Source organism: Haliotis asinina, chromosome 2, assembly GCF_037392515.1.
Source record: "Haliotis asinina isolate JCU_RB_2024 chromosome 2, JCU_Hal_asi_v2, whole genome shotgun sequence".
Taxonomy (NCBI): domain Eukaryota; kingdom Metazoa; phylum Mollusca; class Gastropoda; order Lepetellida; family Haliotidae; genus Haliotis; species Haliotis asinina.
Window position 1 is genome coordinate 33,357,415 of NC_090281.1, and position 19,934 is coordinate 33,377,348.

Genomic DNA, 19,934 nt, shown 5'->3' on the forward strand with positions numbered 1-19,934 from the left:
TCACAAATTTAGGGTCATTTTATATAAAAAAATATTTTTGTGTGCTCAGTCCCTACTAAAAAAGGACTTATGTGCAATCTTTATACAGCCATATATATCATACCTCTTTCATAGAAATAGTGGAAGCATTTTTATTTTTAGTGATTCTCATTGCCTGACTGACCCTTCGAATATTTATGACATTTTGCTTCAGTCTTTGTGGATTGAGTCTGTATTATTATTATTAAGTTTGAATATGTGCTTGTTACTTTTCAGAATAGAGACAATCGGTTGACATTTGATGAATTCCTTGAAGGATCCAAGGAAGATCCGACAATAGTGCAGGCACTGACTTTATGTGATGCAGGTCGAGGATGATATTGTTGTGGCTCCCGAGTTGGGTGGTGAGGGAGCAGAGGGGTGAGATCAGAAGACAAACATCTCAACTCATTCTGTGATGATGGCGTGTTTCAGACAAATATTCTTTGTCATTTATGTATGAACATTTTTATCAATTTTTGTCATATCTACTTGTATGTTCATCAAGTTTATAAGTGACAGATTCATCGTGAACAACAGCATTAACTGATGAATGTGGAAAGTGTGGAGGTTGCTTTAACTGCCTCTTGTGGAGGTCCATATTGTAGTCGTTCATTAGGACACAGCTTTAAAGGGAATGACAGGATCTTTCAATGGCCTGCATGAAGAAATACCAGGACACAGTTACCCTTCAGCTACTGGGATGTGTCTAATCAAAACATCCTTACAGAAGATATGATTCTGAATTTATTTCCATCAACAGTATGACATCCAAAACTGATCATATGTACTGCCAAACAAGGATAAGTTGGACTGGTGCAAAGAACGTATGTATGAGAAGTAGGTGGTGCATGGCAGTGAACAAAGCCATTTGGTTTGTGAAAGGGAGAGCAGATGTAGGCTAGTGCACATGCAGTGCATGACGATGAAATTGATTCCGCTTGTAGCTGTATATGACTCTCACATGGTTGGTGAACACTTGATTGTGGACAACCTAGGGCCCCTTCACTCCCAATGGCAGGTGCCAGTGGGTGGCATTCATACATGCTAATACCAGTCAATTGTCAAGTCGGGGCTCAACTGATCCTTGTTTGCCAGAAAGCATTCATTGTTGTACTATGTTACTCTTTCAGCAAAGTTCTTAGTCGTTTCTTGCTCCTTTGGAAATACAGTTCTTTACAAGTAAAATATCTGTTGGAAATAACTCTAAATAACAAGTGAAAAAATTCAAATTTATTCAGTTTGTTTAATGAACTTACTGCCAGTTTCATCACATGATCATTGCTTTTCATCAGACGAAATTCTTTGTTATGGCGCAGGAGCTATGGTAGTCACAGCAAGGACTGATCCATAAACTGGCCCCAGAGGCTAAATGTGAAACTTAATTGAGGCTGGGGAATCAACTCTGACTCTTCCGTGTGACAAGTGACTGCTTTTCCCATGAGGCTACCCTACCACCCCGAACGACTCTTAGGGGATGATGCAGTGCTATATCTCCACAGTATTTCCTATCCTTCATCACCTCTCATCTTCTTACTCTTAGAGTTGGCTGTAATCCGTCTTGATTGTTGGTGTCTGTTAAATCTTGGGCGTTCTCACTTTCAAGGTAGAACTTTCATAATTTTACTCTTCGTCCTGCATGGTTTAGTATTTTCAAAATATGCTGGGAATAATAAGGTAGAACAGCCATTAATTGAGCCTTCTATTGACAACTTAATTAACAAAGATATTTTTACATTTACATTTACAACAACATAAAATTTCGAGTCAGGGTACCCACTGTGTAAATCCATAAGGTTGAGTTCCTCAAGTATACATTCTGTGTTTACATTAATAACTCAACAAGGGCAAAAACATACTGAAACAACTCTTATGTCTTCACACACAAACGACAGTCGTTCAGTGCAGTGATGCTACACAGGTCCCACCCATTTAACCAATCAAGAAACAGACATCCATTGTGGATGTGGCATTTAAACTTGTTTTGAATTTATAGAAATATTAAAAATGTGAAAAAAATATCACTTTCCTGACCCAATTAAATGCCTTTGAATCATTTGAGATAATTATTGTATGGAAAGGAGGTTCAAGGTTTCATTTTTCCATCACCAATATTACCAAGAAATTTTCCACATTGTGTGTGGACCAAGGGACATATTTCTCTCACCAACAGAAAGCAAGCCCTTCATATGAAGGTGTATTGTATGGCTCTATAACTATGATTTTCATGGTGGCACATAGTAACCGTGAAGGTGTAAAATACGTGTTTTTCCTTAATCACATTAACATGACATACACCCATTGTTGAATGTTATGAGATTTATATCCATTGCTTGAGGATTCATTTCTCATAACTCCCACGGGAAATAACAAGATGTTCTACAATGTACATGTACAGCGCTCTGATTGGTTAAGAAGTTAGGTTAGACCTATACATTGGTCAACAAAGTGAAGTTGTTCTGTATTGTTGACAATTCACAAAATTTAAAAAATCTTCCCTTTAACATGACTAACTGATAAATATCAATAACCTACATGAAATTAAATATTTTCTAATGGTATATGCTGTGAACGAAGCACCATTCTTGCTGCCAAGGAAGTTAGTGCATAATACCTTGTAGCTTGTGTATATTTTCCATAGCATGCCATGATAAAAGTGTCTTTGGAATATTTGTAGTTTGGGGTAATGGCTAGTCATCTTGAAGGATGACAATCACAGGTCTTGGCTGGTATCTCATGTCTTATGGAGCCAAGTATGTGAAGTAGAGTTTCTGATTCAAATGAAGCAAACTTAGGCGCCACAGTTAGACTACAGAGTTGTCTCCCTTGTGTACAGAAGAAACCTATCATCTTGGGTTTGGTTTGGTTAATGTCACACTAACCAATATTCCAGCTGTATGGCAGTGGTCTCTAAATAATTGAGCCTGGACCAGACAATCCAATGATCAACAGCATGACCATCTATCCCTCACTTGGGATAGGATGACGTGTGCCAACCAAGTCAGTGACCTTGACCACCTGATCCCATTAATCGCGTCTTTAAACAATCATGGGTTGCTGAAGACCAATTCTAACCCAGATCTTCACAGGCATAATCCATGTTTGCCCTCATTGTTTCTATGTTAGTTTGCACTTGAACTGTGTTCCAGGATTTCACTACATGGGCAGTGTTCAAATTACCTGTCTGCCTCACTGCCTGGGAAGGGTTATTTTCAACATGGACTGCCCAGACTTTCAAATTGCCCTGCCCAATGGTTGGGTTAAAATGTAAATCATTATAATTTTTGAAGTTATAATTTAATTACTAAGTAAATTAGTATTTTGGAGGGGAGGTATGTATTTGTCAGGGCTGGTAAGTTCTATGTCTAACCAGCCCTGTAGTCTGGTTGAAATTTTGGGAAGTTTCACACCCTGAAAAAAGACATTATAACTTTAGGCTACTAGCACATCTACCAGAAGTTCCATGATATAACTAAAGTATTTTTAAAAGCGTTGTTAAAACCCCAATCATTTAGTTTAGATCCACTGGGATATGTTTGGACTGTCTGGTTTTTAGAACCATGTTTTATTTAGCACTTTACACAGAACTGTCTGTACTAGCACCCTTAACTCATTCTTCACTGTGTTGTTGAGTGGTTGGGTGGGTGGGCTGTGAAGTTTGGTTGTCATGGAGTACATCAATTCTCATGGTATTTATTAAAAATTGCTTTGGGTAGTTCAGCTATTTGTTACCATTGCAGATGACTCGATGAAATTTCCATCTCACTATGACTCCAATCGGCTATGCATTTGACTGGATGAAGTTCTATGTTGCAGAATATTTGTTATTTCTACATATACATGTCTTCTAGGTGACCTTTGCATTGCTCCAAATGCTCAACTTGATAAAGCTTAACCTGTTTCAAATGTTTCTTTTGATATTAGGTCATTTCTATGATAGTATAACAACAGGCCCTTGTCTTTGCAAGGATTGAAGACTCAGGTCCCCCTAAGTAATTGAAGGAATTACAGCAAATTTGAAGGAATTGCATCTCAAATGTAAACAAACGCAGCCCACTCGCGAAACAATTGCAGCTATATCGGCAGTTTAGCGGTAATAACTGAAACTCATCGGCCATATCGGAAGCAATGTCGGTAATACTTGAAACACACTCGGCCGTCTTCGGAGATTTTTCGGCTTACATTGATGATTTGTCGGTCGCGAACAGAAACTCACGCAGCAAAACATGGCATCGTTCGAAGAAGCACCCGTCTCGGTGAGTTTTGTTTTTAGTTCCTACTATTACATTTTTATACTTATCCATCTTTGTCCACCCTTGTTGAATGCGTTTAGGTATGAGGTGTTGTTGGAGCTATAGCTTATTTCTTAAGGAAAAGACTGTCACTGCAGAGGAGTGTCACAAGTCATGCCCCTGGAGGTTGTTTACATCTGAACCTCCAGGGGCATGACTTGTGACACTAACTAACCGAGATGGGTGCTTCTTCGAACGATGCTATGTTTTGCTGCGTGAGTTTCCGTTCGCGACCGACAAATCACTGATGTAAGCCGAAAAATCTCCGAAGATGGCCGAGTGTGTTTCAAGTATTACCGACATTGCTTCCGATATGGCCGATGTGTTTCAGTTATTACCGCTAAATTGCCGATATGGCTACGATTGTTTTGTCAGTGGGCTGCGTTTGTTTACATTTGAGATGCAATTGCTTCAAATTTGCTGTAATTCCTTCATTTACTTAGGGGGGCCTGAGACTCTAAAAATTATTTTTTGAGATGACTACCAACATGAATTTTTTCTAGTTGGTGGTCATGTGAAAAAGAAAATATATGTTTTAATCATAAATCCTGGCAAAGCATGAGGGGCTGTGAGTATAACCTCTTGAAACAAAACTTGCTTATATTCTCAAATATTTTGTTTTATCTTTGCTTTGTAGATGGTTTAAGAATGGTATTGATGTATTTGGTTTTAGAAATGAATGTTACAATGTTATTCATTCTGATTTAGGCGATAACTATCACCTAGTGCCAAACCAAATTTAATAAGTTTTGTTGCAATAATGTGAAAACTGTTTCAATAAATCCCTTTCTCTGTGACAACGTATGTTATTTGTGTTCATTGTGAAGATGAATCACTACGTAACCATTATATTAATGGAAGTTTCTGGGCTGAAGTGGAAACATATTTCCAAACGAAATAAAGTGGTCTGACTATTAGGACACCTATCTTGCTGAATTAGGTTGGGTTTTTGCATCCCAATCACAGCACCATCTGTGGCTGTTACGAGTTACGTCCCTTCTCTATCACCTAACTAACCAATTTGATTCCACCTCTCATGGATTTGCTTCAAGCGAATAGGTGGATGTTACACCCTTACACAGACCACGAACCACATTGCTGGTTTCTTGTTTGATATCTAATTTCGCAATGTTACGGCTAGATGGCAGGGCCAATAAGTAATTACTAGCCTGTGTATGGAGTAGGCAAACCAAGGACTTAAACCAGGGAGATTGAGATTTGAACCCAAAATCATGCACTGTCAAAAGATGCAGTTTCATCACCTCTTTATTGGAAACAGTAGGAAGCAGTTGCACTCCTTAACAGACCAATGTTCAGGGAGTGTCCAGGATTCTGAACCAATAATTAGCTGATCCTTGTATATCTAAGTAAGGCAACTCTTCCCAAACAATCATGATAATGTTGGGACAAAGACAACTCTGTACTCCATGTTGATTCTGTTGAGAACATGAGTTTGCTGATGTACCAAGCTTGCTTTGAACACTGTCTCAGTCATACCATGGCACGCGATGATGGATGTCTTGAGACATTTTCCACTTTAGTCATACCATGGCACGCGATGATGGATGTCATACCATGGCACGCGATGATGGATGTCTTGAGACATTTTCCACTTTAGTCATACCATGGCACGCGATGATGGATGTCTTGAGACATTTTCCACTTTAGTCATACCAACAAGCATCACATAGCAAGAAATATTCAGGGTCAACCAGGATTCTAAGCTACGATGAAAATTTTATAGAATTCTGCATATGCTGATTTACAATTTTAGCATCATAATTCTGCTAGCTGAAGGACTTGGTAATCTGAATGAAAGATGTTTCTGAAAAACATTGTCTGAACAATGTTTCTTTGAAAATATGTCATGTCAGCTAAGTGGAGATCCAGTCATGTAAGCACCAGATTCTACTATTCGTAGAAAGCATAAGTACAAACAGGTCGAAATGGGACTCAATCCCACAATCACCTTCTGAACACATCCAAGAGATGCTATTCTCTACAGCAAATGGCAGGGTTCACTTACTTTGTACATTAACTGGGGGGGTGGTTGATTCAAACTGTACATGCAACTCCATAAATATCATCATCACCCCCCAGCAATAAACTATGGGCGATCCTAAGGGATTATACTGTTCTGCACTGCAATGGCAGTGCTGACAACTGCAACACCCATTCCTCAGATTCAGTGCAACATACAACAAAACCTGAAATTTACATGGGTATTTATTGAATAAAGACTTATTTACATGCAGATTAAATATGACACCAACAGTATTTCTGTACAAAATGGCTGAGTTCTTAAACAATTGTACATTGCATGCTGAAAAAGGTGAACTTGAAGACAGATATTCCCATACAAACACATGTACAACATACAGAATAATTAAAATATCCCAATCAGAAACCACACACCAACCACCAACAGCAGAAGGAAAATACTATCAAGAAAAACTAACTGATGCTTACATAGGCATGGCGGTGCTGCTTATTTCAGTAAAATGGCGTTGGTCATGCTTTTAAATTGCCCATATGGGAAGGAGGACATGGGGTAGCTTTTCACTTAAGATTATTAATAGATTATCTTTCCATGAAATATTAATTTATTAATCCTTGCCTTACACCTTGGGGCCAGAGGACTCTCATGATCAGTTACTACGTTTATGAATCCTTGTTGGAAATACAAGGGTCCTACTAGATAATGAAGTAGCGTTTTGATTTTGCGAGAATTGGGTGCAATGAGTAACGCTTGTGCAGCAATGTATCTTGTATTTTTTCTGCATCCCTTCAGTACATTAATACAAACTGGACCTATCTGCGTTAATTCAACATTGTGTTTCATAGTTAGTTGTCATCATATGTTTTATATTTCATGCTGTACAGTACTGACTCTTATCTGATGTATCTGATTATCCCTCTCAAAGAAGAGCAGTATTATATATTCTACCATGACTTCAGTAAATACTGGATTGTGACTGGTTAATCAAAGTCATTCAGGGGTATATAGTTAGAAAAACATACTGTGTTTGAAAATCAGAGGTGTATAACAAAATTATAATTGCTCTAAATTTAACACAAAACCGAACACGTAGCACGAGGTTTTAAATGAAAAATTTAGAGCTATTATGCCTCTGATTTTCCAACACAGTACGTTTATCTCTATTCTACCATAACTACATTTTTAAGATTTTCAATAAATAATGTGTTGGAAAATCAGAGGTATATATGATTACCTTTATTGTCTTAACTCTATGGAAGGTGACGCGGAAGATTGCTGAAGCAGTGGTAAGTTACATCTTGGCTGAAAATTTGCTTGGGCCAATTATTACCAAATCATATGACGGCTGTGAAACACAATTTCTGGGCTACCCTACCCACAGTTTAAGGGTTTTGTTCATTTGTGTGGCAGTGATAGGCCCATGCCAGAGAGAGAATGTTGATTTACAATCAATGCATCATTGATTTTGCAGATATGGCCTAAAAGTTGGGACTGCTCATGTTGGATGACTTTGTTCCTTTGTGGGGGGTGTGTGTGTGTGTGTGTGTGTGTGTGTGTGTGTGTGTGTGTGTGTGTGTGTGTGTGTGTGGTGTGTGTGTGTGTGTGTGTGTGTGTGTGTGTGTGTGTGTGTGTGTGTGTGTGTGTGTGTGTGTGTGTGTTGTGGGGGGGGGGGGGGCTTCTGATGCTAAATGTAGGTCTTCCATTAATACAACTTTGGAGAACCCAATGTGATGAGATTAGGTTTCATAGTCAAACCTCGGACTTGAATGTACAAGCATAGATTCCTAACACATCAAAGCACAGGGCCCTCAATGAGTGAAACTATTGCATAAGCAAGTTCACAGCAATATGGTAGACAAACAGGCAACTGAGGTTTGTTGTACAGGTAAAACATGGAATTAATATACACTGGAATGGTACCTACACTGACAAAGCAGGATACGCATACATATTTATACAAAAAAGGAACGTTTACCAGTGACAAATATATTCATATTTACAAAGACTAAAACACCATCAGATGACAGTCACTGCGGGAGTTATGATGGAGATATGTTAGACACTCATATGTGGCAGAATCACAGACATGGCTAACATACATACATGGCATTTCCACAAAAATACATACCAAATATGCAACACTTTGTAAAGATAACTGATTGATTGAGTTGGATTTAAAGCCACTTTTCAGCATTACAGCCACATTAGGGCAGGTCAGTTTCATGTTGGTTGGGTTTTATTAACACCACACTCAGCAATATTCCAGCTACATGGCAGTGGTCTGTAAATAACTGAACCTGGACCAGACAACCCAGTAATCAACCGCATGAGTTTTGATCTATGCACCTGAGATACGATGACATGTGTGAACCATGCCTGACAACCTGATCCCGTTAGTCGCCTCCTATGACAAGTATGGGCTGATGAAGACCATCTCAAACCTGGACCTTCACATGTCAGTTTCATGTTGGACAAGAGCATAAAGCCTGGTCTTAGATGTTTGTAACTTTGATGAAGCCTCTTGGAACAGATGCTGAAAACCTAGCAGAAAACCAGGCTTTAACCAATGATAAAAGAAGTTTGTTATTCCCAACACTACAAAGGCAATATCTCTTTACCAGTCTGAGCCACCTAAGCTGGTGTGTTGGACTGGCAAGCATCTGTAAGACTAGACAGGTTACTCTTTTAGTGACTGGGTTTAGCTTTATGCCACTTTTAGCAACATTCCAGCAATATCAAGATGGGGGATTAAAGAAATGGGCTTCATACATAGCACCCATGTAAGGAATCAAACCCAGGTCTTTCTTGTGACAAACAAACACTTTAACCACTTGGCGACTCCGCCGTGCCGTGACATTTTTTTTTAGTAAATGGTGAGAAAAGGAAAGATCTGTAATAGGACATGACACAATAAAACGTTTAACAATCAGCCACTGACTTTCCATTGATATAACACAACCATATGCACACACTCCCATAAGAACTGACCACAAAGTGACTTTGCACAACAGAGGATAATACTGATATTATTGAGAAAGTCAACGATAGATATTAACACACACACACCATATATGACAAGGTTTGCCTCTACAGCCATAAATATCTGCTCATGTACAAGATTGTTGGTGAAATCTATACAGTCATCACCTGTTGCATACAAACACCGGCACCACAACCTTCTCCATGACTAAAATAGAGCTGTGTAGCATTTGGAATAGAGGAAAGATGCTTAGTCAGCAATATCTGTTCTCTGTTTAGTGAAACGAAAACTAACAAAGGGTAGGCAATGAGCTTGTCCACTGGCTTGAGACTAATGATTTGTGCTGTGGGCAAGTAAAAATTACATATCGTAGTCTAAAATTCTGAACCACTTCTTAAGGCTTTCCATTTCACAACAAACTGAAACCAAACTGAACTGAAAAAAATGAGTAAACATAGCAAACATTTCAGTCTGCTGCAATCAGCAAAAAATCTAAACTAAGAACTGGTGAAAAGTGGTTTTTGTTCCCTGAACTTGTAATATAACACTGGTCTGGCTGATGAATAAATCTTGGAAAATGCCACTTCAAAGAATATTTCCTATCAAAGTGTCATGTGGTTGGAAAGACCAAAGTTGAAAACATAAAATGATTGGGGTTTTTCTTTGACAGATCCAGAGGCAAAACAGAGTACAAATCAATCTGAGAATCAAAGTGTGACTCTTACATTCTCAGCTATTAAGTGGAAACACAATGTTTACTGTCACAATCATAAATCTGACAAGTATACTGGGGATCTATTCTCTCCCATCATCCTGACCTAATGCATTAAAGTAGGGAGCACTGGAGGTGTGAGAATTTACAAAGGTCAAAGATACACATTCAAAGGTTTGTGTTTTCTTCATTTTTTGTCTCAGACAAAATAAAATTCAGTTCTCATCATGCTGCTGGTTGGGATAAATACATTCCAAAAGAAACAAAAGGAGACCAAATGAACAGTAATGGCAACATTCTTGTCTTTGAAAAATAGGATTTTATTCATGAACATTGGGCGACATTCATTCATCTTTGAAGTTTGTCAAAATGCAAGTTGGTAAATGCAATGTGGCGATAGATTCCAGCAGCAGTTGAGTGAGTATGGCTTTCCTCTTCTTTTAGCAACATTCCATCAATATCACTACCTGGGCTTCACAAACTGTACCTATCTGGGGAATCAAACTCAAGTCTCACTGTCATTGTATTGCAATGGAGTTGAGTTATGCCTGTGATGAAAATCACTGAATTGTTTGGTCACACTTGATTATTAACAGAGTGACGTGATTACGGCATTACAATACACAAACAAATTAATCACAAACTGACAATGCATACTCATACACACAGTAACACCACTATATTCATAATTAATGAGTTAGGAAGAGGGGCTGAGTATCTTATTTAGATATATTACAGAAAAAAGTAAGGGGCATCAGAAATGGGACTCTCATATACCGGCAACACTGATTGGGAATAGAACTAGGGTTATCCTTTGAAGACAAACACCTTAACTACTTGGCTATTATCTTTCCCCTTATCTAAACCATTTGCCCCTATCTAAAACTCACAGTCTAGAATTCTTATAAAAATTTATCCAGTAAATCCTTTCAAGACGTATAGAAGAGTATTGATCTATTTTCCGATTATCCCTCATGAACTTAGGTGAGAGTCTACTGGAGTTTCCGTAGTACAGTTAATCTGCAGCAGTGTTAAAGCTTAACACCCATACAGAAAGTCCATCATCACACTGTAACAGACCTACAACATAATTTTTCACCACGACAGTTATCACTGCAATAGGAGAAATTTATATCTATGGGATATTTTGCTATGCAAGCCTGAAGTATTTCATATACATAAGAAACTGCAACTTTTTCCCTACCATATACGCATTTTGATGAATGGTACAAAGACGAAACAGCCCGCTGTTATCTTCAAAGAACCTCATGTACTCTGCCCATGGGCTTACAACCACTAACAGTTCAAATTTATAAAATGATACACAAACAGAGATACTGACTTCCTAACCACATTTTAATCGAAACAGTGTATGGTCCTATGATTGTTGTCTAATCAGTCATGTCACTTCATAGACGCGGAAAAACACTGATATATTTTCATTCTTGTAGCTCAAATGGCAATACATCTGAATATGAAACAAACAGATAATTTGGAGATAGCAAACAACAATCTTACACTCCATCAGCAACACAGTAATGATACAATAAATACTTACAGAATAAACAGGATGTTATGTCAGTTCTTTTTCCCTCTATCTCAAGAGGTTATTTTTAGATACAATTTATTTTGGCAATTTTGGTTGCTTGAAACATGTTTTGAAAGAGTGGGTGAGTGAGTTAGTTTAAGTTTACCCTGCTTTTAGCAATATTCCAGCCATGTCACGGTGGGGGCAGCACTAGAAATGGGTTTCATATATTGGACCCATGTGGGGTATCGGACACCGGTATTTGGTAGGACTAATATTTTCTCATCCAGGGTATTTCATCTACATGCTACCATTCACCACCATCACATTTGAATGTGTTATCTCCCGTAACTTCCACTGTAATTCTGACTGGCTGACATTACCCAACTTTTAGCAATATTCCAGCAATATCACCGAGGGGCACACCACATGTAGGCTTCACACATTGTATACATGTGGGGGAATCTAACTCAGGTTGAGTGAAGGCTTAACCCACTTGCCTAGCCCACCATCCTCTTATGAGCTGAAGTTCACAACCAAATCAACATGCTTCCTCGTGTGCTGCTTTGTTTAGATTTTCATACATATAACCTGGTGAACCAACAGACCAGGATGTTTTCTGCAGCGCAGAGTTTGTTATTTCACTGGAAGTTTCAGTTGTATTTAAGCCAACAGTTTAACACCTGTGTAATTTTATTGCTTGTTTCATTTGTCAAAGTACAGCACAATTTCAATGGGTGTTCATTTCTACTGTGTCATTTGATCTAACTGGTATGGAGGTGAAAGGGTAAATAGTCATGTTTCACAAAGTCAACACAGAGTCAAGGTGATTATAATTCCTATACTTGAGCACAGACTGGTCCTGGTGTTTTAATTGGTTTTTGGAACAGGACCCTGTTTGTTGCTGATAGACAATGCAGATTCAATAGACAGATGCAGATTCAATAATTGAGAATCTACTGTCATCACTGTGAGGTAATGATTCAGTGATTGAGTGAGTCTAGTTCAAAGCCACTTTCAGCAATATTCCAGCAATATCGTGGCGGGGGACACCAGAAGTGGGATTCATGTATAGTACCATGTGCAGAATCAAAACCAGGTCTTCGTCGTGATGGGCAAACTCTTTAACCACTAGACTACCCCACCTCCCTTCAGTGAAAGATCTCACTTTATTTCAAGTTGACAAAATGTGAAACAGATTTACAGATTTACCAACACATGGTTGGACAATCTTTCCTTGCAACAGTTAAAACATATGGCTAAATCTCAGTGGAAAATAGAATACTTTCACAGAAAATACTTTTGTCAGAACCAGTGAATCCAAAAAATATTTTCCACCATACTGACTGAAGTAATGGTAGATGACTCGTTTGACAGATTTTTTCAATATGACATCTGAAAGTTGTGTTTGGGCCATGCTTTGTCAATCTCCCATGCCTTTATTCAGCTGTTTTGTTCTATCTTCAGTCGTACTCATGGCTACTTTCCCTCTGTTTGATGAGAGGCTCTGTACTCTCCGTCTTCTCCTCATATCTCTGGTTGACCTTCACCACACTGTCCGTTAGTCCCGTCTGGGTCAGCCTACAACAAAGAGTATTTTTTTCAATACTGCAAGCAACAATCAATGCAGTCAGCGTACAAGGACATACTGATACATCAATCACTTCCTTCAGCCAGGATAGTTTGTACTAGACCCAGTCTAATTTGCTTGTTTGTAATTGCTGCAATAATACTAATAATGAGGGTACTTATACCGCTCAATACTCATTGCAAAGGGCATGCTCAGCACAACATCATTACCCTGGATAACCTATGCTGTCTGCTAGGCGCTAGGTCACATGACTCATCTCACCGAGTGCATATTTCACTTGCTTAAGGTGAGACCACATGTATCTCATGTGTTTCATGTGGGGCAAGGCTGAAATCCTAGAATCTCTCAGCTGTCAAACATGGTCACCCATTGGAGACCCTCCAAGCTGAATATTGATAACTTGAACAGACTGTGAGGTGAGTGCTGTGCACAGAGTCACAGGATCAGAGGCAGGAGTCAGGATAAGGTAAAACTTAGCATTTTCATGCCAGAACTATTACCAGCCACATCAATGTCAGGGATAATATAATACAATATTCTGTTCCATCCACGACAGTCAAGGGTATTACATTTCCATCCTAGGGATAAATACCAGGGACCCATATGCTTTGTTTCTTTGTTGATCAACATAGCACTCACTCAAAGCAATACAACCGTTCAGCAAATGTTAACATGATTAATCGGTAAAAAAATCTGATAATGCCTCACATCAGTTCCATCATTTGACCTAAAGCCAATTAACATTTGGGGTTGGAGGCACTAGATTATCGTCTCTTAATTTCCAAGTTCGTTTCAATGATCTCAGAACACACTTTGAATAAGGGCTTTCTGCCGAGCTTGCTGTGTTGGATGCAGGTCACGTGCAATGGTCCAAAGTATACGTAAGATCATTCATATTTTACACTCAACTTGTGCATGAAACCATTACTCATTTTCATTCAGATGTTTTGATTCCAAATCTCTATGAGAATTTATGAGATGTGACATCACCGAGAGCTTGTTTACACACAAGCACTGTACTGCTGCAGATCAAGAAACAATAATGTGAGGATCAACCTAAAAAGCCGAGTTATCGAAACAATTTCCAAAATGTATGACTTCTGAACAGAGATCAAGAAGGTCATAAACTATTGCTAAAACTATGTTTTAAAAGACTTGTCAAATTTCCCAGTGATAGTTCATCTGCCACCTCAATTCAAGATGGCCATATATAGCCAAACTAATGAGGTGAGTGAAAATTGGTGACATCACTCCAAAGAATCATGGCGGACTGGAGTCTTCTGAAGTGAACGCAATCAACTTTCACTTCATTTTCCATCACAGTTATCAATGATAAGGAAACAAATGCCTCATATTAACAAGTAGGTATGATCATACGCGTATTCTGTTGTCTATATTTATAAGCACTGGCAACCCCAAGAATACTAACCTCCATATAGCCAGTTCTGAGTTGAGCATGAAACCACATTTGAGCATGAAACCACATTTGAGCATGAAATCGTACTAAGGACAGTATTGTAACCTCAGGGCCTGATCTTTGTGTCTGAAGAAGACATTACGCTTGCCTTGTTTTATAGCTGACATCAACAATGCATAACCATGGCAACTTACACCTCCTCCATCTCAATCTCATCATCACTGTCTTGAGGGACCTGGAGGTAGGGATTGTCAGAGGCGGGCCGGAACTTGTACCCTGTCACCACGAAGAAGATCAATGTGGCCAGTTCCTTGAACAGTTCTGTCAACCATTCAAGCTTGAAAGGCAGAGTGATCTGCAAACAGGCGTAACAAGGTTATGATGTTTTCTAGTAGGGACTGTTGATAAGTAAACTGCAGGGAATAAAACAAAAAGGAACACATGTATGTTTCTTCACAAGATTCTAGTTAGTTCTCATAGCACTGCACAGCAGTGAGTGAGCGAGTTCAGTTTTATGCGGCACTCTGCAATAATCCAGCTGTATGGCATCTGTAAATGGGATATAATGCCAGGTAGCCTTACCACCTGATCCTGTTATTTGCCTCTTATGACAAGCATGAGTGACTGAAGATCAATACTAGCCCGGATCTTCATGGTTTACATTTGAGACTAAAGGAATACTGCCATGAACTGGTGTTTCTTTACTTTCTTCCCACTCAGTATACGTAGGAGACAGTATATAACAAAGAGTGTTTAGGGATGGTGGAAGGCAAACTCACCTTTAGCAAATAAACTATTATTCTTGTAAAATAGATGAAACACACAATCTGAAAAAAACAACCAAGAAATGTCAATCAATTATAGGGAATAAACAGCACTGCAATGAGGACCGACTTAGCGTGATAGTTCACTGTATCAGTTAGAAGAGGAAGACTAGAATTGACTAAAGGTCACTTGAAACAGTATTTCCAATTTATCAATTATCATACAGTGTCAACTTGTTAAAAGAGGAAAGCCCAATATGAGGGTAAATAATTACAATTTTGGCATCACCAACAAATCTGGGTATTGAGCTGTCAAACAATGCAACACCTTGAGGGGAAATTTTGGACTCATTACAAAACCATCTAGATCATGTACATGTAAGGTAGCAACTCAGTGCATGCATTTCAATGTCTGTGTAAGTGGGGGTATGGATGTATTCAGTAATAGTTCTATTCCAGAGAAATTGTCTGGGTTTTCCCATTTATGTAGCAATATTCCAAACCACAAATCACTACAATTAAGCCACACCAATTTTGTTTCTTGTTTTACAGATCCGCCTGCCACATTTCTTCAAGAATAATATAAAAAAAAGAAATGTAATTTTCCGAATAAAATTGATATTTTATACTTATCCTGACTCATGCTTAACTGCTTATCTCCCCTTCCTGGCAAAGGTAGTGGAACACCCAAAATCCTTTCAAGTTAACTTCTAAAAGAAGTGGACGTAAAATTCACACTCACCCATGTATTTCTGACTTGACTGTTAGACTATCCCATACACTGCTCTGACAAAAATCTTTCCCACCCACCACACTGTTTAGGGGCTTGTACCTTTGCGTACTTGGGCTCTATGTGGCCATAAAAGACTGATTTGTCTGGTATTTCAGTACGTACCAGTATATAAAACTGTCTAAATAGTTTAAGTTTGTTGAGATTCATAGCTGCCTTGCCATCTGTGCGTGAAGCTTCCTGGAGATGCCGGATAGACCTGGAGAAGACAGGGAAGACGGTGAAGCAGACAACAAGTTAAGAACAGTTCTACTGTTGGCATCATTGTTGGTATATATATCATTTCTTGGTAAGATCAAACAACTAATGAGATTGGGTGGTCAGGCTTGCTGACTTCACTGGTGCATGTCATCCAATCTAAACAGTGTAGATCGATAATCATGGGGCCAAATCACTGGATTGTCACATAAGGGTTCAGAAAATACAGTTATATAATGTCAGCCTGTAAATGTGAGGGTCTGAAGACATTTTGGGAATACCACCAGCAAGGGTATGATGCTGGCAAACCTTGAATACCACTTGGGTGAATCTGGGGTTTGAACCCACAATGAAATTTTGCTGGCACACCAAGGGAATGAACTGAGCTTCAAATTGCATGATTACTGGGTCACCATTTATATTCTATATTGAGAATAATCCTTACAACCTATGAGGATTCATAGATTATCTGACCTAAAAGGATTTGTTGTTTAACACCGCACTCAGCAATATTCCAGCTATATGGCAGTCTGTAAATAATCGAGCCTGGATCTGACAGTCCAGTGATCAACAGCATAAGCAATGCTCCAAGCAAGTCGGATGCGATGACACATGTCGGATGCGATGACACACGCCGGATGCGATGACACATATCATTGGTTTACCAAGTCAGTGAGTCTGACTACCTGATCCCGTTAGTTGCTTTTTATGACAAGCAAGGGTTGCTGAAGATCAAGTCAATCCCGGATCTTCACAGGTCAACCCAAATGGAGGCAGGGCACAAACTCAGAAGTATTGGAGACATCCTAAGCTCTTTTCAGAAGGGCCACATACTTTGGAACTCCATGGTTACCTTACATACTAATCAATACCAATTTAACAAAGAATATATAAAGTAAAATAAGAGCAATCTTAACTCAGATCAGCCACTTTTCAAATGAAACCAGTCTTTTCAGCGAGTGAGTGAGTGAGTTTAGTTTTACGCCGCACACAGCAATATTCCAGCTATGTGGCGGGGGTCTGTTAATAATCAAGTCTGGACCAGACAATCCAGTGATCAACAACATGAGCATCGATCTGCACAATTGGAAACCGATGACATGTGTCAACCAAGTCAGTGAGTCTGACCACCCGATCCTGTTAGTCGCCTCTTACGACAAGCATAGTCGCCTTTTATGGCAAGCATGGGTTGCTGAAGGCTATTCTACCCCTGGACCTTCACGAGTCCAGTCTTTTCACATCATGAACATTGGGTGATGTTATAAAGAAGTGAAAACGATGCTATCTTTAATGAACCTACCAGACAACTGGGAAGAGGATAGCTCCACAACAGAGAAGGTCAAAGAGGATGAAAATTTCCTTCCACGTGGTGTACAACTCTTGGCCTTCTTCACTCTCCTCCACAATTACCCATGCTATCTGGTCCAGAACCTAGCACCACAACCATACACAGTTAATAAAGTCAGCCTGTGTGTTTAAGTTCACACTGCTTTTAGCTTTAGCAATATTCTGAGTGAGTGAGTGAGTGAGTGAGTGAGTGAGTGAGTGAGTGAGTGAGTGAGTGAGTGTAAGTTTATGAGTGAATGAGTGTAGGTTTACACACACTGCTTTTAACAATATTCCAGCAATACCATAGTAGTGAGTGAATTTAGTTTTATGTCGCTTTGCGCAATATTTCAGCAATACCATGGTGGTGGACACCACAGTCAAGTGAGTGAGTTTAGTTTCATAGCGCTTATAGCAATATTCCAGCAGCATCATGTTGGTGGACACCAGAAATGGGCTTCACACTCTGAATTTGTAGTCTACCCCATTGCCCTATCACTACTGTGTAAGATCATGGTCTTCTGGTAAACACATATAAGATGACCTGACAAATGACCCCAATTTGCATACTTGGGAACGCCCAACAGAACGATCCACTTGAAACAAGAGGGATACAGGTTGTCTGATAAATATCGAGAAGTTCATTTTCCGCGTGCGTTTCACGCATGAATTGTTATAGCACACTCGATTTGGGAACAGGTACAATCCCAATGAATTGAATCAACACAACATACTAAGCAAATATGTTTAGGACCACCGATCCATTTCACGAAGCAAATGACATTTTCCCGGGGTTTTTTTAAACAAAATTGTTGAATATCTAAAATGCTTGTCAATGCCCAATCATCTATTTGTCTTCCTCTTAACTAAAGGTTAGCGTGGAATATCAGTATCTTATGCCTGAAATTGCAGTCTTATCATTTGAAGGAATATGCGGTGTTGTTTTAATGGGTAAAGTTGACTTTTCGTCTGCAAAATATTAAATAGATAATAACTACATATAGTTAATTGTGTTTCATTTAACTATTTAATATGTTAAAAGTTATCTGTTACTTAATGGTGGTGGCTAAATCAGAGTAGCAAGGGGGAAATATTTTTATCCCATAATTTTGTTCCTATTTCTCTGTACGGGCAGATTTTCGTCAGGGTTAGCGGTGTTGATTTCATGTCACGGTTAGCATGTATTGCACGTGCATAATCGTCAAGCTACCTGTAGAAGCCAAGTGTACTCGCCCAATTCGTTGTACCGCCTCTCTTGTCACAAATGCGTTTAGTGCGCAGGATCATCTAATATGTGTTTAGCAGTAGTGAATGGTAGGTTTATGTGATACAGACAGTTGAACCTCTTCACTGATGGCGTGGCACCTAGACTGTATCATGATGGAAACCCTCACCTGCAGTGGAAGGACTATAAGGAAGAGTTTCTTCTCCTTATGACTCAACATGTGTTTGATGAAAGCCCAGCCAGCACCAATCAGGAGGATTGTTACAAACATCAACGCTCCCCGGAACCTGCATATGTCAAGAATAATATTATCATCAGGGTCTTTACGAAAATAAACGGAATAAATGTCGATAACATGTATGTTTATAGTTGGCAAACTAAGGAATGACATAATGATAAGGCCTAAACAAATAAATCCTAAAATATTCATAATGTCTTAGATTCAAGACATAATATTTTCTTCCCATAATGCAAAATGCCAGGCAGTGTAACAACAAGCACAGTCTTTTTTTAACATCTTTGTGTATTACACAGAAACCAGGCAGTGGGGAATGCGGGGAATCAAATCTGGGTCTTCAGCATGACACGTGGACACTTTTATACATTTAGGATATCCCACAGATCCGGGACTTGTACCAGGATACCTTACTAGTTCCACTGACTGAGGCCTGGAATTTAAGGGGATAAAATGAGTACAACCTGTGAATATTACATGGCCAGGGAGCTGAAGTGCACCCCATCCATTTTCCAAAGCTGTCTACAAAACTGAGGCTGTATACTTACAAATACACAATGTAGTACAGGATGGCCCAGGTCTCTTCATGGATTCCAGTCACCTGAATGAAACAGCTGTTCACCTGAATAGAATCAAAACAGTTATTAGAGTAAAGTACATTTGTATTATCCTTACTACGACTGGCTCTATAAAGATTGACAATCAAAAATACCATTAATGGGTAGAATTAACATTCATCAAAACGAAAAAAAATGTGTGATGACAAAGCTGTATTTTACACACATGAAGTCATCTTAAAGAAAGACATCTTCAAAAAAATGCTCATGAGTCTGGGTTTATGTTGGTAAGCCACGAATAT

At 39.0% G+C, this 19,934-nt stretch overlaps 2 protein-coding genes across 4 annotated transcripts in view; one reads left to right on the top strand and one right to left on the bottom strand.

Annotated features, from left to right (window-relative positions):
* Positions 1 to 5,107, top strand: part of LOC137273631 (neuronal calcium sensor 1) — a 95,460-nt gene extending 90,353 nt beyond the window's left edge. The window contains exons 8-9 of one of the 2 annotated variants that reach the window (XR_010956144.1): positions 256 to 1,801; positions 4,460 to 5,107. Coding sequence is in view for 1 of the 2 variants with exons in the window: in XM_067806398.1 (XP_067662499.1) it covers positions 256 to 357 (102 nt within the window). In the remaining variant the exon portion in view is untranslated. Of the gene's footprint in view, positions 1 to 255 lie in introns of both variants that reach the window. The other variant, XM_067806398.1, reaches the window with a different exon arrangement.
* A 1,411-nt stretch (positions 5,108 to 6,518) lies between these two features.
* LOC137273628 (protein GPR107-like) overlaps positions 6,519 to 19,934 on the bottom strand; it is a 36,175-nt gene continuing 22,759 nt past the window's right edge. For both annotated transcript variants that reach the window (XM_067806392.1, XM_067806393.1), the window contains exons 9-15: positions 19,624 to 19,697; positions 19,010 to 19,127; positions 17,590 to 17,720; positions 16,197 to 16,290; positions 15,317 to 15,364; positions 14,732 to 14,892; positions 6,519 to 13,110 (exon numbers count right to left, since the gene is read on the bottom strand). In XM_067806392.1, the coding sequence (XP_067662493.1) occupies positions 12,993 to 13,110; positions 14,732 to 14,892; positions 15,317 to 15,364; positions 16,197 to 16,290; positions 17,590 to 17,720; positions 19,010 to 19,127; positions 19,624 to 19,697 (744 nt within the window). In that variant the 3' untranslated portion in view covers positions 6,519 to 12,992. The remainder of the gene's footprint in view (positions 13,111 to 14,731; positions 14,893 to 15,316; positions 15,365 to 16,196; positions 16,291 to 17,589; positions 17,721 to 19,009; positions 19,128 to 19,623; positions 19,698 to 19,934) is intronic.